The sequence below is a fragment of the Cavia porcellus genome, unplaced genomic scaffold (assembly GCF_034190915.1).
Source record: "Cavia porcellus strain 051 isolate PalLab524CR breed Dunkin Hartley unplaced genomic scaffold, mCavPor4.1 scaffold_25, whole genome shotgun sequence".
Taxonomy (NCBI): domain Eukaryota; kingdom Metazoa; phylum Chordata; class Mammalia; order Rodentia; family Caviidae; genus Cavia; species Cavia porcellus.
The window spans coordinates 319,998-341,869 of record NW_026947508.1 but is presented as its reverse complement, the minus strand read 5'-3'; the positions used below and the strand labels follow the sequence as shown (position 1 = coordinate 341,869).

The 21,872-nt window shown below is 49.7% G+C and overlaps 1 protein-coding gene and 1 pseudogene across 2 annotated transcripts; both read left to right on the top strand.

The window, feature by feature from the left end:
- The first annotated feature begins 2,003 nt into the window (after positions 1–2,003).
- Positions 2,004–20,616, top strand: Ube2j2 (ubiquitin conjugating enzyme E2 J2). Of its 2 annotated transcripts, XM_003461521.5 has the most exons (7): positions 2,004–2,208; positions 6,985–7,115; positions 11,976–12,016; positions 17,097–17,199; positions 17,281–17,419; positions 18,150–18,230; positions 18,650–20,616. In XM_003461521.5, exons 2-7 carry the CDS (start codon positions 6,985–6,987, stop codon positions 18,932–18,934), a joined length of 780 nt encoding a protein of 259 aa, XP_003461569.1. In that variant the 5' UTR covers positions 2,004–2,208; the 3' UTR covers positions 18,935–20,616. The 2 variants fall into 2 exon arrangements, with proteins under 2 accessions (XP_003461569.1, XP_063091341.1); XM_063235271.1 differs by lacking the exons at positions 2,004–2,208; positions 18,150–18,230.
- On the top strand, positions 7,122–12,016 carry LOC134472862 (RNA-binding motif protein, X-linked 2-like; annotated as a pseudogene).
- Positions 20,617–21,872: the final 1,256 nt, after the last annotated feature.

Below are 21,872 nucleotides of genomic sequence, written 5' to 3'. Positions count from 1 at the left end.
TCTAGGTCTCCTGACAGCTGTTACCACACCAAGGATGGCCCTGGCAGAAGATGATGAAGCATGGCTTTCTGTCCCCTTCCTCCTAGTCACTCATAGTGTTGGCTGACAGGAAGTCAGTCCCTCCTGATGTGGAAGGGTGTTTAGGGGTCAGAGGACAAGGTCTTGCTATGCAGTTCAGGTTGGCCTTGAGCTCACTTTGCAGGCCAGGCTGGTCTCGAACACTCAACGATCCTCATGCCCCAGCCTTCCAAATTCTGGGATTACAGGCATGCACTGCCACACCCAGCACTAGCTGCCCACTCCCTACCTGGGTTTCTAAATTTTAGAGATAGAAAGTCACAGGTATGTGAGCAGGGGTGGAACTATGGGGGTCTCTGCAGGACCTACTGATCACAAATGCTTCTCACAGGTCTCCAGGTGTGCTCAATGAGCAGGAGGTTTAGGGATCATGCTGGGGCTCTGAGCTGAGCCTCCCTTGCAACCTCCCCACCTCTGTGCTCATGCTACCTAGGTTGGTGCCTCCATCTCTAGTGAAGACAGTCAGTTAGGAGAGAGCCTGTTGTGCCAGCAGCTGCAACCTAAAGGCTGCTGTCTGAAGATTGCCTGGTATGTCCAAGACAGCTGTGCTTGTCCCCTTCTTCCTTACCCAACTTTCTACCCTCTGAACAACATGCAGCCTACCCTGTAGTCTGCTGAAGGGCAGATCCCAGGGCTAGGAGGAGCAGAAATGGGTTGGGTTCTAATGACTAACTTCCCATGTTGAACGGATGTATGTACGGAGGCTCTAGGTTCAGACACAGGGCCCAGGAATCAGCTCTGCCACAGCCACCCACACTCTACAAATGTGCCCAGGTGGTCCCAACTTGGATAATCATGGTGGCCTTTGTCACTGTTGGACAGCAGGTATTTTTCAGCTGTCAGCCATCCTGGTGGCCATTATTGATCCTGAGGGGCAGTCAGGCTCAGGGTGAAGCATGTGGAGTGGGGCTTACATCTTACAGAGGCTGATGACTGCCCCAGCTGCACAGCACAGCCTGTCTGCACAGCACATCCCCACTTAGCCCAGTCCTTAGCTGCCTCCTGAGGAGGTGGTGGGCTGAGACTCATCCCAGCTAGCTGGGGGTCCTCCTGTTCAGACACCATTGCCCCACACTTCCTGTTGTCCACCTTCCTGTCCCCCTCCATGCTGGACCCAGAAAGTAGTGTGCACTCCTCACCCATGCATGTCACCATGCATGTGACAGCTGTGCCCAGCATGACCACATCCTTGAGCACCCCTGGGACTGCAGGGTTGGGGCAGGACTGTGTTCCCCAAGTCCTCCTCTCCCTAGGGCCAGGGAGCGGCCGTGGGAGAAGGCTAGCAGACATCCATGGAATAATGACCCCATTCATGCTGGGAGGAAAGCTCTCCTGGGAAACACTGAAACTATTTTTATGAGGACAGCTGGGATGGTGGGGTGGGGTGGGGGAGTCGCTGCATTGGCCAGGCCTGTGTTGCCCAGGAACCATGGGGCAGGGTCTTTGGGGTAGACCATGGCCCGTGCCCTCCATTAAGAGAAGACAAAAGCCAGCCCTGGTGGCTCACACCTGGGATCCCAGCCCTATGGAGGCTGATGCAGGAGGATTACAGTGAGTTCAAGGCCAGCCTGAATTACACAGCAAGACTTTGTGTCAAAAAAAAAAAAAAAAAAAAAAAAAAGCAAAGCGGCGGAAGGGGAAAAACAAGAATCTGGAGCTGTGAATTTGGAGTCACTCTAGATCTGGGCCTGGCTCCCTGAAACTCTTGAGGGAATCAGGGACGCTGACTAGAGAGCGATGTGGGCGGCAAGGCCCAGAAGGGCGGGTATGAACTACCGCGATGATCGCCAGTGCGCATGCGCCTGCCGTACCGGTGCGCCGGCACCGTGTAACCTAGCTGGGACGATAGGCGACATAGAGACACTAGCACAGCTCTCCGAGATGCCTAGAGCGGCTGCCACCGCACATCGCGCACCGGAAACGGAAGCGGCCCAAGGGCCGCCTCTCGACGGCCATCTTGGAAGTTGAGACCGTGGTGGGGGTGGCGGCGGCGGCGCTGCGGCGGGTGCGGTGGGCTGATTCCCGGCGCGGTGTGGCTCTTTGACACGAGCCACTTTTCCGCACCCTGCTCCGGCCTCGACCGCGGCGAGCCTGAGCGCGGCGGCGGCCCACCGGCGGAGACAGGGAGAGGTGAGCACGCGCGGGTTACGACGGGGCCTCGGTTCCCTACTCAGTCCCGCCGGGCCACCGCGGGGGGTGCGGGGGACACCACTCGCCGCCCCGTTCGCGCCGAGCTGCGCCCGCGGCAGTCCCCAGGACAGTTACGGCGGACGCTCAGGGCCTCGGGCCGGGGATAAGGACTCGGTGGCGCGGCAGGATCTCCCCCGACGAAGCCGCTTTCGTCGGGACTTTGGGGACACTTTCAGGAAGAGCCCGCACTCATGTTGGTTTGTGAGTACATAACGGGGAATGTGTGTTGGCAGCGCTACCGTGGAGATCGCTGCTTCTGCACTCCTGAACAGTTAGAACCCCAAACTGCTTCCCAACTCCCAACGGAAGGAAATGACCGTGCTCAGGATTGCGTCCGGGTGATGTAACAAAAGGACCTCACCGGCCCTTAACTGGTTGCACGATCACATCTGTTTCTTCCCTGCACCATCCCAGTTAATGACCTATGGCTTCCTTTTCATTGAATTCCAGTTAGGTGTTTAACTCAAATGCAGTTCGCCACATTTTGTGAGACCCATGAAAAAGACAGTTAAAGCCACGCAGCCCGTTAGGGAGTCAGCTATTAAGTGCATGAAGAAAGCATGCTTGTTTATAGCATGTGGTGTTGGGCTCTGTTCCCTTCAGGTGAGTGAAACTTGGTATAATTGGGCTACAAAAGAAAGAAACTTAATCGTTTCATTTAGTTAAAAGCCTCCTGCAGAAACATCAGGCATGGAGTGTCTAGCACTTGGAATCAGTAATTTGCACAGCTTGACGCAGATGACTTCTGTGGCAGCTTCATCCTCAGGCAAGTGTGTGTGTGAGCATGGTGATGGGGCTGCCCCTTTTAGCCCTGGACTTCCAGTGGTGGAGCAATCCCTGAGAGACTTCTAAGGAAGTCCTGATCCTGGGTGTGTCACATGCCCATCTGATCAGTCAGGCTAAAGTCTCATGCCACTACGTCACCTGAGTTATATGTACTGGTGTGAGAGAGGTGTCGAAGGAGGAAGGAATGAGGAAAATGGATGAAAACCCACCACCTTGGCATGGCGATATTGGAGAGACCTCTGGCCTTCACGGTGACGCAGGCTGCTTTGTGTCAGTTTCCATGTGTTAACTTTTAAAAAAAAATTGTTTTGAGCCTGGAGTCGAACTTACGACCTTATGCTTGCCAGGCAGGCGCTTACACTAGTGACTTAAACCCCCATCCCCTCCATGTGCCATGTGCTAACTTTTATCTGTGCCTGTGCCTTGTTTGTAGGGTTTTTTTCCCCTCCCTGTATACATTTTTTCCTTAGGACACATGTACTGCTCCTCGACTGTGGGGACTTGGTTGGGAGTGAACCTGAGGGATGTGTGCTTGTCACTGTTTGACATTTGATTCCTACAAGGTTTTTGCTCTTTGTCTTTCCTGCTGTCACATTTGGTAGAGAGAATTGAGAGAAGCAAGGTTCTGAGTGAGGCAAAGGAGCAAGAATTGGGGAAACAGTAGTTGAATCATAGATATGACTTAAAAGATTGTGTGTCTAAGAAAAGTATGATTCTGGAGACATATGTCAGTGGTAGAGTGCTTGCCTTGCCTGTCTGAGTTCTGGGTTCCATCCTCAGCACTGCAAAAGAAAAAAAGAAGAAGAAGAAGAAGAAGAAGAAGAAGAAGAAGAAGAAGAAGAAGAAGAAGAAAAATGTGATTGAGATGTTTGCCTTGTGACTGACTAGACAGGATTTATTTTACTTGTTTTATGTGGTTGTCCACTAACTTTCATTAAGCAACTAACCTGGCCACTTCCACTTAGTTGAGTCCAAACAGTTGCAATTAAATTATCCAGTGAATTACTTTGTACATGATGGATGCTAACTGTAAGAGTGAACATTTAGGAGAACTAGTTTTGTTTTGTTTTGTTTTGTTTTTTTTTTGGTGCTGGAGATTGAACTCTTGACCTCGTGCTTGCTAGGCAGACACTTCTGTTACTGAGCTAAATCCCTAGCCCAGTTTTTTTTTTTTTTTTTTTGAGACAGGGTCTTGCTATATAGTCCAAGCTGGCCTTGAACTCGTAACTCTCCTCCCTCACCATCCTGAGTGCTGGGATTATGGGTATATCTCCTGCGTCTGGCTGAGAAACAACTGGTTTTGTGTAATGGTTTGGTTTGTGGAATCTTCAGATATCTTGCTGTTTTTAGTAGGTGTTGGCATGAATTGAGCTTCTCTGGCTTACATCCTTATCACACCAAGAGCTTGGGGACAGTACTGTGTGGAAGTACTCCCTTTCCAGTGTCAAGATTGTAACTCTTTTCTGTACAGGCACTTTTGAGGTGGGCCAGACAAAAGTCTTAACTGTTTCTCAGTTGAGGCCTGAAAGGCTCCTGTGTGGTGTGGTGTTAGGCTGCATGGGTGGTGAAGGACAAAGAGAGCATTTAACTGGGGAAATTGGGTGGCTTCTGGAGGATGTGGCCCAGGCTAGGTAGGGAAGAGCTGTAAGTGCACTCTGACTGGGCTGGGAAGTATGGTAGCCAAAAGAAAGGATAGGTGGGCTGGGCTGTGTAAGGGACCTTGGAAACTAAGGGCCTGGCCTGGGCTACTTTGAGGGCGTGGCTGATAAGGAAGCCGTGGATGTTACCTGCTTGGCTGTGGGGTGATCCTGACAGGCTTTTGAGGGGAGTAGATGATCATACTGCCTTAACTGTCCAACATAGGCTGAAATGAGAAGAGCCCAGAAGCTGTTGTGGTTGACAGGGAAAGCGTGAGATCCAGTATTAGGGTAGTGCGATGAGAACGGAAAAGTAGATAAGGATCTCAAGGATCAGGGGCTTCCAGTGCGAAGCAGGAGTGGTCGTGGTGCTGAGGCTATGACTATGGGGAACCACGGTAGTACATAGCCCGCTGAGCCCTTTCACAGATTCTGGGGCGCAGTGAGCATGGCCAAGGCCTGGTTTTCAGTAGGCACTAACAGTGGTCAGGGAAGCAGACAGCAGTCCTGCAGATGGTGCTCTGTAGAGACATAAACCAGAGCAAAGGAGTTGAGAGTCTGGAGACCTCCCAGATGTGATGATGCACCTGTGCATGTGCGCACACACATACACACATATCTATGAGTGTGTGGCTCTCTGCAGGAAACCACGTAGAGGTCCCAAGACTGGGGTGGGTTGACTTTAGGTTTGTACTGATGCTAGGTCAGGATGGAGATCACTGGCTGTTACTGATGTTTATTTTCTTGTGGGTTTTGTTTTTGTTTTGAGACAGAGTCTCGCTGTGTACTCAGGCTGTCCTTAAAACTCACTAAGTAACCCAGGCTGGCCTCAGACTCACAACTGTCCTGCCTCAACCTCCTGAGTGCTGGCATTGCAGATTTGTGACACCATGCTCAGTTTTAAAATTTTGAGATAGGATCTTCATAAGTTGCCCAGACTCAAATTTTTGATCTTCCTGCCTAAAGCGTGAGAGTACTATGTGAGATGCTTTGGGGACAGAGTGGCAGAATGTTGGAGGCAGAAAAAGGAAGAGCCTTCCGTGAACAGGTCTGAGCTGAGGGTTTCATAGGATGTGGCCGTCTCTCCCTGACTGCCCAACCCCTGCTTTCTATGTTGTGGCCAAACTCTTCTTCCTCTCCTTTGTGTCCTGTGTGTTCTGTATCTCCTTTCTCTATCATGTCTTAGACCAGTGTTTTTCACACTTTATTTTTAGCAGCAGAACTTTTTTTATCTTTTTTAAATTATGAGAAATTCTGGTATGGGAAAGAAACAAGTTGGAGCTATTCCAATATCTGTGTCAGAAGGGATCCCTGTGACCCCATTTATTATCCCTCCTTGGTCTCTGGAGCATGACTGAAGGGTCCCAGGGTCCCCTATCCAGACCTTTCTTCTCTCTTTTTTTTCTTTTCAGGCTCTTCCCTTGAATGACAGTGTGATCTCATTCCTTACACACAGTCCTTGCTGCTATACTGTGTGTCCTATGCAAGTCATAGGGTATCTTGTTTTTTAGTTTTTTTTGAGACAGGGTCTTACTCTGTAATTCAGACTGGCCTTGAACTCATGTGTAGCCCAGACTGGTCTGGAGGTGATCCTCCTGTCTTAGCCTTCTGAGTGCTGGGATTATAGGTGTGAACATGGGCAGGGTGATTTTGCTAACCGAAGGCCTGATCTGCCTGGAGGCTGGATCCTCAAGCACTTTTGGGTACTGCTGGCAACGTGGTCTGTCTCTCACCCTTGAATGTTCTTGGGCATCTGAGATAGTCACTAGCGCTGTTCCTGAGGCATGCCTTTTCCCTGTTGCCCAGTCTTTTGAGGGTCCCCATCTTCAGTACTTAGTACTTAGTACTTCTCTTGTCCCCTGCTGCTGTCACTGGTGACTAGTGGTAAATGTTGAGAGGTAGTAGAAACAGGACTTGTCTGTGAGGCTTGCCAGTTTCTATGGTATCCCAGCAAGTCCGCAGGAGTTGTACATGGTTGCTCTTTGGGGTGAGTCCAGGCTGGCTTCAGCATACCTACAACCCATTACATTAGTTGTGTTGCTCCATGTAAGTCCTTTGAGGACTGCAGTAAGGCTTTGTGCTTATTTTTATCTTTGCATTTGCCTTAGGTATTGAATAACACGGCATAAATGAGGGTGGGGGTAGATGGAAAAAGAGAGACAGAGATCTAGGTGGATCCTAAGCAACAATGAGGGAGGCAGAGGCACCAAACTGCCAGCCCTGGCTGTGGGTAAGAAAAGGGATGTGTGAGCATTCTTTGATCTCTGTAAACAGAAAGGCCTGTTTTTCATAGATGAGCAACAACAGCAACAAGAGAGCTCCGACAACAGCAACCCAGAGGCTGAAGCAGGACTACCTTCGGATTAAGAAAGACCCAGTGCCTTACATCTGTGCTGAACCCCTCCCTTCAAACATCCTTGAATGGTAAGACTCTGTCCACTGCTTCCCCCTGCACCTGCTCTTGCAATGCTGACCTGGTGTGGTGGGCCTGGTCCTGATACTGGGGGCAGTCATGCAGCTCCTCAGCTGTGGGTAGGCATTGAGAGCTCAGTGATCTTACAGTGGCACCCTAGGGACACCAGAGAGTCCTGCTTGATTTAGGCTGGGACTAGGAAGATACTTTTTCCGGGGATCCTTAGGGTAGTTTTGGAGTGACAGGGCTTATGGTTATTGTGCATGTATATTTTGTAGGGCATACATTTTGCACGTCAGTACGGAGATTCGATTCTGCATGTCTAAGCTCCTCTGCATTTTGCTTCTGGACACTGGTCGTTACCCTATCTTGCTTAAGAATATAGTGACAGACTCTTGGATTGCAGCTGTGGCATGGCCCTAACTCTCAGGTCGATAGCAAGAAGGCCTGTGGAAAACATTCATTTCATGGTAGTTTTTGCTGTGTTAAAGTGTGGACTTAGGTCAGGTATGGTGGTACACACCTGCAATACTAGCACTTGGGAGGTTGATGCAGGAGACCCACCATTAGTTCAAGGCCAGCCTGACTACCTAGTGCGTTCAAGGCAGCCTGAATTACATGGTGCGACTCTGTCTCACACAAGAAAAGAGAGGCCTGGGTTGCATATCCTAGATCAGCAGCTGATGTCTTGGTGCCAAGCATAAACCCGAGGAAATGAATCCTTTAACTAAGGTGATGCTGACTAATGAGCTGAATGAGCGAGAGGTCCAGCTTGGAGTGGTGGAAAAGGTATGCTGGCATTTCAAGTACAAGGATAGTGCCTGGGTCATTCTGGAAGGACTTCCTCATAAGCTGACTGAAGGGGACATCATCCATGTGTTCTCATAATATGAGGAGATTGTTAACATTAATTTTATGTGACATAACACTGGAAAATCCAAAGGATTCTGTTTCCTCTGCTAAGAAGAGGGGCATAATTCTGACCTTTAAGACTCATAAGATCAAAGGAAAAACCATCCACATGGATCATGTGTCTTAACTGTCAGGCTCCTACCGATGAAATGGATGATGTGACCACAGAATTTCAGGGTAAGGACTGTGGCACTGGCATCTTCCCACTGAGCTCATCTGAGGGTTCTAAATGTGACAGATACACAGAAAAGCATAAAAAACAGGAAAAAAAGAAAACAGACAAAAAGAAGCATGACAGTCAGAGCAGCCATCTTCCTCCTCACTACCCAGAAGTAAGTTGGTAAAAGAAAAGGATGACTCTGGTCCTAACAAGCATAGCACCAGGAATTCAGAGAGGGCTCAGAAAGCCTACTTGGGGGTGGGAGGGAAGCACTACCGAGGCTCCCCTGAGGTCAGTACTTCCTGATGTGGTAGAACAGAGGACCCGGAAAGGGACCCCAAAATGGAAAAACTCAAGCCTGGTCACAGATGCTCGAGGGGAAGAAGTGAGAGAAGACAAGAGCAGGGATCAGACAGCAAAGCTCAGACACATTGTAGCCGCCACAGTAGGCATCCTGAAGGGCAGAGTACTAGGAATAGGAGCTGAGACAAATCCCATGGGCATAAGTTCTGTCACTCCCAGGGGCAGGAGTCACTGAAGTCCCTTCACCTGCCCAGTTGATTTGCAAATGAACTGTGTTTTTAAAAAAATTTTTTTTTTTCTTTTTCATTTTTATCGGTACTAGGGATCGAACTCACAACTGCCTGCTTGCAAGGCAGGAGCTTATGCCGCTGTGCTAAATCCCCAGCCCTGTGTTTTTAAAATGTAATCGCATGAAGTTGTGTTAATATTTCTTTTTTTTTTTTTTTTTTTTTTTTTTATTGGTACCGGGGATCGAACTCATGACCGCCTGCTTACAAGGCAGGTGCTTATGCCACTGAGCTAAATCCCCAGCCCCATGTGTTAATATTTCTGTAAAAAAAAGTCTGGGGCCGGATTCATGAAGAGAGCTATAGTTTCAACAGCCAGCTACCCTAGTAATTTAGCATGAGCTATTTGTCCCTGGGAATTTCCATGAAACTTCAGGGTGTATATCCTAAATCGTGGTTCATAAATATGGTCTTAGAACCCATAACCCCAGTTTGAGATGAGAATGCCAGCAAAAGGAAAACACTAGGTAACTAGAATTCTGGCCTTTGCATGGTTATTCAGAGCCCAGCATGTGGGGCCTGTCCAGGGGGCGAGTAGGGTTGCTGAGAAGTGTGGCTCGCTGGGTTTGGACCATTTCAAGTGGGTGTGTGAGGTCTTAAGAACGTCCAAGCCAGATGTGTGCTGCCAGGCACAGGGCGCACGCCTATGATCCCAGCGCTGCAGAGACTTGAGTTCATGGCCAGCCTGAATTGCCTAGCCAGGCCCATCTTTAAAAAAAAAAAAAAAAAGTGACCGAAAAGCCCAATTCCCTTCCCAACAGCCTTGAAGAGAATTTTTAAATGTGTGTGTGTATATGTGTATATATGTGTATGTGTATGTTTGTGTATGCCTGTTTCGGTTTACCTTGTTTTTGGTTGATGGATCTGCATTTTTCCTTTCGGTATTTTATTTATTTATTTATTTATTTTTGTCTTTTTATTTTGTCTTTTTCCTTCGGTACCGGGGATCGAACTCACGACTGCCTGCTTTCAAGGCAGGCACTTATGTCGCTGAGCTAAACCCCCAGCCCCCTTTCGGTATATTTTTTATTGACGTGAAATTATCCCATTTATAAAAATAATTTAAGCAAAATAAAGTGTGGAGTTTAAAAACACCCATACCTCTTTGAAAATGCTGTGCAGGTGATTTTATGCAGAATGAATTACAAGGCTGAGATCCTCAAAAGTATCTTCTCTGATAAATGTCTTACTTTGATTGGAAAGAGGGGTGAAATCAGTGGTGTATCGTGCCAACTCCACAGGAGGCAGACCCAGACTTCCAGGTCCCTTGTGCTGGGCACTCACATAGGGGTACGCTAAACTCCTAGCAACAACTTGGGATAAAGAGTGAACTGCCCATCTGGCCCAGGCTTTCACTGGCAGGGAACCTGGTATGTTGGGACGGGTTGGTCAGGAGGCAGCTCTCTGCCTGGCCTCCGCCAGAATTCTAGTCTCACAAGAAGAGTGCGGTTCAGCTGGAACTATAGTGTCTGCCCACTTGCTGGTCAGGGTGGTAGAGCTGTGCTAGGTGGAGTTGTGCTAGGTGTGGGGGAACTCTTCTGCCTTCGAAGCATCCCCTGTGGCTGAGGGGAGAATTGAGCTGTATTGGACAGGAGCTGGAGGCTGGTAGACCATCTGGCTTTCGGTGCATAGAACCTGTGTCTGTGGCCTGGGCTGCTGGCTGTGTCAGGAGGGGCTGTGCTCTCTGTCCCCTCCTGGTTTTCTCAGGTTGGATGACAGTGACTGGAGCAGGAGCAGATGGGGCTATGTTCTGCTGTGCCTTATGCATACTCTAAGCTACATGGTTGTCCATAGTCTTCTGACACACATAGGACAACAATAATTTTTTTAAATTTTTTTTTTTTTTGTTTTTCCTTTTTTTTGGTACCGGGGATCGAACCCACGACTGCCTGCTTGCAAGGCAGGCACTTATGCTGCTGAGCTAGATCCCCAGCCCTGACAACAATATTTTTAATATACCTGGCCCTCTTATCTGTCAGTTTTTGGGTTCAACTAACAACAAATTGAAAATACTCAGACGGAAAAGAAGTGTCGATATTCAACACATACAGGCTTTCTTTCTTTGATTTTTCCCTAAACTACACACGTCACTTTTCACATGTTTTCAGTGGGTTAGGTATGTAAGTAGTCTAGAGATGCTGCAAGTATATGACAGCGTGTTTGTGGGTTCTGTGCAAACACCACTCCATTTTATACGAGGACTTGAGTGAGCATCCATGGTTTTTTGTTTTTTTTTGTTTTTTTTGGTCTTTTTTGTTTTTATCGGTACCGGGACATCCATGGGTTTTGATAGCCCTGACCTATGGGCTCACTGGTCCTGGGACCAGTTCTTGATAATGGGCGCCTTGGCTGCTAATGTAGGTTTCACAATTCCTTTTCTATCAAAACCATGTACATATGTGTCCTGGTGGGAGAAAGTCTCTGGAAAGGTGACATCAGGCATTTGCAGTTGCTGGCGTTTCTCCCCAAGTCTTGCCTGCTTTGTGCTCTTTTGTTTTGTCTGAGGGCTTGTAAAGCCCAAGGCTCTCTGCTTTCCTGAAGTTTCTACCTCATTTATTACATGAGGTGTATGTAGTCTCCTGCTCTGTGGTGGAGTTTTGTGTGAGGACCTTGGCTTTGGGGAGAGTTCATTACAGTTGTCCCTGTTGTTTTATTCTGAAAGTATTTTTGTTATTTGCATGAACATCCACATAGTGGGAGGTGACACACAGGAGTAATTTCACAGCTGTTCCTTGTCTAGCTTGAGTGCATGATACAAAAAAATAGAAGGTATACTTTTTGCTTTTTGGTACTGGATATTGAACTTAGGACCTTGCACTTGTCAGACAGGCGCTTGTGGTGTGGAGCTATATCTCCGGCCCTGGGTTTTTACAGATAAGTGTTAAAGTACATCTGGATGTATCTTGAAATTTTTAAGAAAGTGTATGTTAATGGTTAAAGATGAACTTCTCACATGCTATGTTGTGGGAGCAGAAGTACTTTGGGGCGTTGTGGACATACATTTCACACTTCCGGGGTGCTGCTGTGAAGTGCCCCATGCCTGCAGTGCAGGAGCCCCAGGCTAGCGCTGCTCTTCGGCACATGACCTGCAGCTCTTCACTTGCTATGAGTATGGTCCTAACTGCTCTGGCAAACTCCAGTCTGGGAGTGATTCTGGTTTTGGAGAATTTACAGTATCCAAATTCAAGTAATTTTCATCTCTCCATCAGGCACTATGTGGTCCGAGGCCCTGAGATGACCCCTTATGACGGTGAGTAGAGCACACTCTATAGAGACTTCACCATTAAACATTTGTAAGTAATAGCCCTCCTATTTCACATGTGCAGTGATTAAATTGAACTTGTTTGGAACTCACAGTGCAGTTTGGTTTTACTGGTGTGTCTAAATGTGCAAATGCCTGTAAGTATCTGTGTTCTTCTGTCATCAGTTGGAGCCAGGAAAACAATTGGGACAACAGTAAAATGTAGCCATATTCTTCTACTGATTGTAAGGCTAGTGGAAATATCTCCATGACGCCCTCATCAGTGCCAGACACTTTCAGAGTCTTGTGATCCTCAGAGCAGTCTGTGCCAAGGCAAGCCCCTCATGTGGATGGAGGGCACGGTGCCTGCTTGGTCCCTCAGGTCTCTTTACTGCTGCCAGGGCTGACCTGTTTGCCTGACCCTGACCCCTCAAGTCACTCGATACCATCTAGGTATTGAGTCTTCTGCAAGATTGACTTCAGCAGCCAACAAGTCTCTAGGTCTATAGGTACACTGGTACTAGCCTCAGGCTTTGGACCAAGTCAGTGATGCACCCATAGTCACTGACCCAAGGCCACCCCAGGGCAGAGTGCTGGCCAAGTGGGTAGCACATTGGCTCCCCAAACACTAGGCCTGAGTATGGACGGCCAGAATAGCAGGCTTTTGTGTGCCTGTGGATGAAGTTTTGTTTCAGGAAGCTGGGCGTAGTAGTGCATATCTGCAGTTTTGGTGTTCAGAAGGCTGAGGCAGGAGGAATGTGAGTTTAAGGCCACTCTGGGCTACGTGGTGAAACGGGAAAAAAGGACTTGCGTAACAAAGGTGCTTGAGTTTGGGAATCATTGCTTTGGATGGAGCGTAGTTCAGTGATGAGGCCTTGGGTTTGATTTCCAGCACAAAAGAAAGAAGGTGGGGCTAGAAAGGGAGGAAGGAAGGGAGGAAGGGAGGAAGGGAGGAAGAAAGAAAGGAAACGACTGCTCAAGATAGTCAAGGGGGAGCTGTGGGTGTTTAAGAGAAAAGTAGCTGCATTCTCTCGAATAGCTTGGGCGATGTTTTACTGGCTCTCCTTGGCCCAGGTTTCCTGGCTCTGGGCTGATGTGCCTGGAGGCAGATCTTCAGAAGAACATCCCCAGATTGGGTGTTAGGGTTACTTGAGGGAAGTGTGTACAGTCCCTGTGTCAGGAGGAGTCCAGTGGATGAGTTCCTAGAGATGTGGTGCAGGACAGACTTCAAAGTATTTGGTGCAGAAACTATAAATCCTGACTAAATTTGCATAATTTTTACCAAGCTTGATGAATATATGCCAAAAATGAACAGTAGTAGTAGTAGTCTCAGACAAGTGGGATTATACTTTTTTTTTTTCATTGTATTTTTCATATTAATAGTGTGCATTTATTTTGTGACAGGACACCACTTCCCTCCATAGAACCAGCCAGACCAGTGAGGAGAGAGGGCAGCCCCGAGGGGTCGGGCAGGTTGTGGCCCTAGGAGCGGCCCCCAGCCCTGTCACTAGTCCTTCCTTCATGCCTGTGTCACCCACATTCCAAGGTTCCCACTTACCCCTTGTCCTGTTCCCTCCTGCGTAGTTTCTGTGGTCACGTGCCTCAGGCCACTGGTGTATCCAGTCTTTGTTCCTTTCTCTGCCACCTCTCCTGGGTGCCCTTTGGCAGCTACATCCTTACTCTCCTCTGGCACCACTCTCTAGGGAACCCTCTGGATTGCCACAGCCGTGAGGCTGTTCTCAGTGCTGTTTCTGGATCCTGGTGTCTTGATGCTGTTGACAACTTCCTTCCAGAAACTCTCCTACTTTGACACTGCATGTTCTGACCCATCCTTCCTTCCTTGTGGCTTTTCTCTGGCTCTGCATCCCTGTACTCCTGTCCTAAAGTGTTCAGGACCCCTGTCCTGACAACCCCACACTGATTCTTTACTCTCAATTTAATCTGAAATGGCAGAGGATTTAGAATAGCTAATGGTAATTTCTTAAAAGAAGAGTAAGCCAGGCCTGGTGGTGCGTGCCTGTAATCCCAGCACTCAGGAGGCTGAGGCAAGTTTTCCTGTTCAAGTTCAAGACCAGCCTGGGCTACAAAGGGAGCTCAAGGCCAGCCTGAACTACATGTAAGACCCTGTCTCAAAAAGACCAAAAAAAAGTTACATGAAAGAGCTAGTAGTTTCCAGATTTCATATAATTCCAGTGATGGTGATACAGGAGTGTATTAGTCACTTTCCTGTCACTGGGACAAAATACCTAACACTGAAAAATTTAAGGAGAGGTTTATTTGGCTTGTGGTTTCCCAGGGTTTCAGTCCATGGTCATTTGGCTCCAGGGCAGAAGCAGCATGGTGGGCGGCATGGCTGAGGAAATCCAGCTCAACCCATGCAGCCAGGAAGCTCAGGCAGCTTTTAGGTTGTGCCCCAGTGACCCTGTGCTAGGCCCCTCCTCCTAAAGCACATGCAGCTCTAAGGTGGCCCATAATCATGCACCTTTCCAAGACCCCCAGCTCTGGATGCCTGAGGCTTTTGAGTGAGGTTTTTGATCTAAACTATAACAAGGAGATCTAGATGGAGCAGGGTGGAGAGCACAGAAAACAGCCAGCTGCTGCTGACCCAGCGGTGGAGCCCATCCCGAGAGGTCTAGAGCCCTGGGCAGCTGTGACACTGTCAGGGTCCTGAGTAAGTTGCTTGCTGTGGGTTCCTTTGTTATTTTTTGTTATTTGAAGGTTTTTGAAACATGGTATTGTTGTGTAGTTTAGGCTTACTTTGAACTTTGTAGCCCAGGCTGGTCTTGAACTCAAGGCTATCCTCCTGCTTCAGCTTCCCTAATCCTGGGATTACCAGGTGTGTGCACCATGCCCATCTCTGTGGCTTTCTTCAAGCTATGGCACAGCTGTGCTGTGGCAGAGTCACCATCTATTTTCTTGTGTTCCAGGGAAACCTGGGTGTTTGCGAACCTGAGTTGTGTGCCTGGCAGGGACCCTGCTTTGACTTATGGGAGAGCATCTGGCTTCCTGTGGCCTATTGCAGGTGTTCCGCTTGCTTCTCCTCACTCTTGGGATGAGGCCTCCTGGGACTCTTTTGATTGCTGAGAGTTTGATTCCCGAAGTCTAAAATACCCGTTGGCCAGGCCTGTGGTGTGTACCTATAATCCCAGCACTTGGGAACCTGAAGTAGAACAGTGAAGAGTTCAGGCACAGGCTGGGCTATGTAGTGAGACCATGTTTATTTTGTTTTCAAATGAAATAAAAATGAAAGGCATGTCTTTGTAACAGTGGCGTACTTGTGTTTTTAAGTGTAAGTAACTCAGTGTGTGTGTTGACCACAGCCTGCTGGGGGGTTTTGTTTAGTTTCCACCAAGTTATGTGTCATATATTTCCCGTCCGTTCATCTGATCCTTCTCTTTGAAGGGCAAGCAGATACCCATGTTTCACCTGGACAGACAGTGGTGGGTGCTGGGAACATCGATGTTATGTGATCCTTTGTGCCCTTGGTGACAGCAAGTCATGAAGTTCCCCTGGCAGGAACATGTACACAGGCAGGAGACACCTCCTGTCTACTGTCCTCTGTGAGTGAGGCCGCAAATGGCCTGTGTCTTGCTGTTCTAAGTTACACTGGTTCCTGGTTGGCACTGAGCTGAGAGTACTTTGAAATGTGTGTTGGATGTTTGTGTTTATCTTTGCAAAAGTGTTCGTTTATAGTGTTTGCTGACTTTCTATCTTGGCTTCTCTTGAGGGTCTTGTGCATGCGTGTGGCACCTCCTTTTCATTGAGTCACACTGTTGACTACATAGTGATTCCAGTGTGTCCTTGAGTGCTGTTCCTGTGGCACAGGAAACCTGTGCTTGGGAGCTTGTCCCTAACCCTAACCCTAAGTAGGCCCTTGGGGTGGGCTACTGACACAACCTGGTGATTCTGGGATCAAGGGTTCCAGGCAGGTCCATACTCCGGGTGCTTGGGCAAAGAGGCAGCCAAGGTTCGGGGACAGCATACCGCATGTACACTGCTATCCCCATGCAGAGCTGGGGAGTTCTGTCCAGTGTTACATTCTGCTCAGTTCTACCTTTCCAGCTGACTCCTTGGGGCAGCCTGAGCAGCCAGGATGCAAGGTCTGGAGCAGAGCAGGGCTGCCCTGACATCCCTCTGGGGGAGAGGTCTCAGACAGGCCTCAGGGCTGGTCTGGCCAACACAGTTGCCAAGTGGGTATGATAGGGATTGCATGGGGCCTCCCAGGTTTTAGTCTCAAGGACTGAGAGGAGATGCTTGGAAAATGACAGGAATTCTATCCTGGATATATATGACTAGGGCAGTGTGGTGTGAGTAATCAGTGTATTGATCTAGAGTTTAAAACGTGGGATCCCGAGGCTTGGGGTTGAAGTGCTGGTTGGGGAACCATCCTGGACCCCTGTGGGCAACCACAGATGGGTGTGGGCTCTGTGAGGAAGGACTTCCTGGTGAGGCCACACTGCTAAGGTGTGGTAAGAGCCCCATAGAGGACATGTGGGTGGTGTCAAGGTCAGGCTTGGACTGTGGATGTAGCGTGTGGTAGGGGATCAAAACTAAATAGGTAGACTTGGGTTTTGGAGGCTGGGACCTTGGAGAGACCCACTGTGGATAGAGAGAGCTCCAGGGACCTTGCAGGAGGTGAAAGAGTGGCTGGCAGAAGTTGGAGGGACGTGAGGTCTGGTCTGGTGTGCTTTGTTTTAGGTGTGAGATGTGCTGGTCTCTGGGTACAGTTAAGAAATGGGCACTGTGGGAGCTGGGGAGTCCCTGGGGAAAGGAGGTGAGCTCAGCTGCGCGGAGCTCTTGAGGCCCAGCAGTGTTGGGTTTTGGAGCACCTGCAAGTTTTGTTCTGATATATTCTGAATGTGATGGTCCAGGAAAGAGGGAAGAAGGAAGGGTGTGTTGTGGCAGGGTAGTCGTGAACTTCTACGGTGTTTATGGACATCAGGAGATGGGCAGCACCAGAGAGTGGGCCAGTGATGGACAGAGCAGGCTGTGGAGCTGTGGTGGGGGAAGCCAGTTGGAGAGGGTTGAGACCTCGGCTGTGTTGTTTTCATGGTGGGTGGTAGCAACTTTCCTTTCTGTTTTGGTGTAGGTGGCTATTACCATGGAAAGCTGATTTTTCCCAGAGAATTTCCTTTTAAGCCTCCTAGTATTTACATGATAACGCCCAATGGAAGGTTTAAGTGCAACACGAGGTAAGCTTCCTGGTGCCCTAGTGCTCTGCCAGCTTCGGCCATGGGGTGTGCACTCCTGCTCACCAAGCCCTCCTCCTGCAGGCTGTGTCTCTCCATCACGGACTTCCACCCTGACACGTGGAACCCAGCCTGGTCCGTCTCCACTATCCTGACCGGATTGCTGAGCTTCATGGTGGAAAAGGGCCCCACCCTGGGCAGTATAGAGACATCGGACTTTACGGTGAGGGTAGCAAAACTTCATCTGGCTTCCCGTACACCCTGGCCTTTGGCCTCATGTCCGAGGCTGGCTGTGTTCCCCAGATGCTTGGCTGCATCTTTCCTTGGCAGGCAGAGACTGCATGAGCTTCCGCTGGTCAGTGTTGCTGCCCCTTGTGAAGCGTGTTCTGTTCCAGGATGCCTGCTGCCTGCTGCACTGTCAGCCCCTGCCTCTAGACCATGTTTGTTTTGTTTTCTTAGTGCTGGCATGGAAGCCAGGGCCGTGTGCATGGTGGGAGAGTGCTGTTTTGCTGAGCTTCATCCTCAGCATCCCCCTATACACACTTTTTTTTTTTTGGTTTTTTTGAGACAGGGTCTTGCTGATTTGTTCCAGAGTGGCTTCAAACTCAGTTCCTCAGGTGGCTGGGATTACTTGCATGTATCATGTACCATACTCGCCTTAGACTTTGCACTTACCCACTGAAGCCCGGCTCACAGCCTGAGAGTTTCCCTCCGGGAACTGAGCAGGGGCACATGTATCCATTCTTGCTAGTTTGATTTATTTCTGTTTTAAAAATAGGAATCAAGTTTAATGTTACTGATAATGAAAAGATAAATAAGCCTTCATGAGACTGGTGTGTTGTAAAGAACAAGTTCATTATTTGCTGTTTACAGCATGAAGACAGTCTATTTTTAGAATTTTAAGGAATTAAAATTAGCTTTCTGGCTGATATTTTCCTTCTCTTTCTTTCTAGAAAAGACAACTGGCAGCACAGAGTTTAGCATTTAATTTAAAAGATAAAGTTTTTTGTGAATTATTTCCTGAAGTTGTGGAGGTAAGAAAGTGAAAGTTGGAACTCAGTTCTAGCTTCCTTTACGTTAAAAACATTTTTAGATTCCATTCTTTACAAAGAGAAGACATGCGTGAGTCCCTCTTAGGGCTGTGGGGGCACGCAGGGGCATCTGTGCTCCATGGGGCCAAGTGCTCCCTGGTCCTGGTGTTAGAGCTGAGAATGTGGCTGTGGCTGCAGGGACGGGGGCCTCTATGGTACCGCATCATTCCACCCTGGCTGACTCGCACGGGGTGGTGATTTTGTCAGCTTGCTTGGTTCCTTTTCCTGTGGATTGGGGTCAGGAGCTGTGCCCACTTCGGATGTCAGAAGTTGGCATGTGGGACCCAGAACCTGGAGTGCAGCTCCTAACACGCAACTGGTTCGTTCAAACCGATCTTGGTTTCTTGTGTTTTTTTCCTTAGGAAATTAAACAAAAACAGAAAGCACAAGACGAACTTAGTAGCAGGCCGCAGATTCTCCCCCTGCCAGACGTAGTTCCCGATGGGGAAGCGCACCATGGCCAGAACGGGATCCAGCTTCTCAACGGGCACGCGCCTGGTGCCGGCCCGAACCTGGCTGGGCTTCAGCAGGCCAACCGGCACCATGGACTCCTGGGTGGTGCCCTGGCGAACTTGTTTGTTATAGTTGGGTTTGCAGCCTTTGCCTACACGGTCAAGTATGTGCTGAGAAGCATAGCACAAGAGTGAACCATGGCCCAGTCACTATTGGGACGAAGGTCCCAGAATTTGACTTGGGCCAGCAGGATACGCTGCCGAGCCGGGGCAGGCCCACCAGACTCCTGGGTTTCACTTTTTTAAAACCTTAAAAGGAAAGCAAAAACCAAAACGTGTGATTCGGAGGAAATTCAAGATTCTCAGCTTCTTTTCTCACCCAGTGAAGTGTCTACCAGGGGCTGGCATCGCCGAGGGTGGCTCATGCTTTGATTTTGTAGCTTATCTCCTGTATTGTCTTTTGAACCTGTTTAGTAAACCTGTTTTTCATTTTATTAGATTTGGTCACTTAAAAATACAAAATTCAATGCCTGTTTAGTACCCTGTGTGCATTCTTAGTAGAGCTCTTGACTCCCTGCAGGCTGGAGCTGGGTGCTGGGATGGGGCCAGCACTGTCCAGGTGGCAGGGGCCATGTGACAGCCATGGACAGCCATGGGCAGGAGGTCCAGGAGAGATGGTTTGGACTCATCATAAAAGTGTGCTTGTGGTCGTTTAGAGTGACACAGATTCTTTCTAGAAGCTGCTCATTTTTTTCTCTGGCACGATGCTCCGATTGCCATTGCTCTGGCCACAAGGAGTCGTCCTTCACTTAGAGGCGCTGTGGCGTCTCCTAGGCAAGGTAGCCATTAGGGCTGCCATGAGTCCCTCAGTCTCTCTAGTCTGCTATCTTCTGGCCCCTTGGGTGCTGTGGGGCTGCAGGTCCTGGGCCCTACAGAGCCTTTCCTCTGAATTCTCATGCCCAGCTAGCCCAAGCCTGTCCTCCTCTTGTACAGGTGGAGGCAGGTGGAGACCCGAGGCCCGTGGGCTGGTGCTGTGTACATGGAGGCTTCCCTCCTGCTGATCCCAGTTCTGTGGTGGCCCACACTGCCAGATCCCAGAAGGGAACCTGCCCTGGAGGCACTCTGGGCTAGTGTCAGCCTGCCTGGTCTCAGCCAGGGGTCTGGGACTCCATATGTGCCATGGCCCTCATCTCCTTTTTCGGCCTTTGTGTTTAGTGACAGCCACCTGCAGTGCATGTACATAGGGAAGATGCATCACAGAAAACCCAGCATTTGTGTGTCGCCAGATGGGGGCGATGCTGCTGCATCCAAGGCTGGACACGGCCCAGGTCACCCCTGGTGCCCACCTCGTTCCAGCACCGAGCAGTGGAGCTGGAGCACAGCCTGTGTACTCATCTCTGCTTTGTTTTCTGGTCACCATGTTGTTTACCATGTGTTATGTGCTTGCCCCACTTGTGAAAAACCTTTCATTGTCCCTTCGTTTCTTTGCCCCACGCTGCACTGTTAGTGCAGACTCAAGGCTTGGAGCCGAGCACCTGTGGCAAGGCCTCACCTCCCAGCAGGTCCTGGATCCTGTGTCTGTGCTGCCTGCCTGGCCTGGGGCTGTGGGCCCCAAGTTGCCTGTGTGTGGCTGAGGCCCACACAGCCTCCTGAGCTGGGTACCAGTTGTTTGAGCGCACGTCTGTGGCCGGAGGTACTAGTTTCCTGAGCTCTTGGGACAGAGTGCTAGCAAACTTAGAGAGCACCTGACACATTATTCTCTATGTGTGAACTCAGCTTTTAACAGCTCCTGGTCAGTGATGATGGACCCTGTGGTGGCCACGGTGTGTTGCTTGCACTGATCCAAATAAAAGGTGACCTTTGTCCTGTTGGACCAAGTGTGTGTGGTGTTTTTTTCTGTGTTGCTTTCCCCAGGAAGGGAGCATGGCTCTGGAGTCACTGAAGAATACACTGGGTATCCTATGTGCCTCCCCCTTGGGCAGAAGGAAGAATGCCCCAAGAACTTAATGCTTTGTGGATGCTGGTAGCAATGCCCACCCAGCTCCAGCAGCCTTCTGCTGCATCCCTAGGAAAACACTCCCAGGCTGGCCTTTGGGGTTTCATAACAGCTCTGGGAGAAGCATAGTTTATGTCCTTTGTGCTGCTAGGGGGAAGGGGGCCTGGGCTCTGGAGTGCTCAGGGCCTAGTGCACAACTCGGAAAGCAGTCTCTGGGTCACTGAGGCTGGAGAACTGTTGGCTTCTGTGGAGCCCATTCTTGTAGGACAGTCAGAATCATCTGGCGGTGCTCTGTGATCAGGCCATGGAAGGGTTAAGCCATCTGGATCAGGTGGCCCAGTAAAACTGCTCCTCTGTGTATGTCAAGGGCCTGCATCCCTGGGCAAGGAAGGGTTTTCTGTGGAGGCCCTTAATGAGCTGCCCCTGCCCTGAGTCACACCCGCAGGGTACATCTCACATCTAGATAAGTCACCATGTTGGGTTCCAGTGGGGTGCACTGAGCATATTTCACCTTCACCCCATCATTATCATCATATAGTCCACTGTCCACTGCTGTCCCCTCCAGGCATCCTCTCTCACCCCAGCTTTGTCCTGGGTAGCTCTGCCTGTGGTTGTGGTATAGGGAGGGGTCTTCCGTCTGGCTCCCTGCCCCTCTGGGTCCAGGAGTCAGGGTGGGTCAGGAACTTTGCCGTTCACCAGAGCTCAGGCTGCTGGGGCTAGGTTGCCCATCTTCCTAACTACTACTTGTAGGCTGCCATGGCCACTGGCCATCCTTGGCTTCAGCTGGTACTAATTGGGGGACAGTCCCATTGGGGACAAACCCATTGCCACTGAGCAGGACCCACAGGGTTCCCTGGTCAGCTGACCTACTATAAGCAGCCTAGGAGTGCTTAGGAACCTGGGAGCCCTCTGGGGACTGGCTGCTATCCCACCCATCTGGTGAAAGGAAATCCTGCTGGCCAGTCTGGAGGGTGCCACTCCACAGTGTCCACTCAGCGGGGCCCAGGTGTGTGCTGACCTACCTGGGGAGTTCTGAGGTTCTTTGCTCGAAGGGTGGAGACAGGCTGGGCATGAGCCATGCAGTGCTGGGCCACCTTCTTCCTGACATCTGCCGCTTCTGGATGGGCCTCCTCCTTG

Coding starts and splice junctions, on each gene's coding strand:
- Ube2j2 (XM_003461521.5), top strand. CDS start 6,985: ATGAGCAACAACAGCAACAAGAGAGCTCCGACAACAGCAACCCAGAGG. Junction 7,116..11,975: donor CCTTCAAACATCCTTGAATG/GTAAGACTCTGT, acceptor TCTCTCCATCAG/GCACTATGTGGTCCGAGGCC. Junction 17,420..18,149: donor TAGAGACATCGGACTTTACG/GTGAGGGTAGCA, acceptor CTTTCTTTCTAG/AAAAGACAACTGGCAGCACA.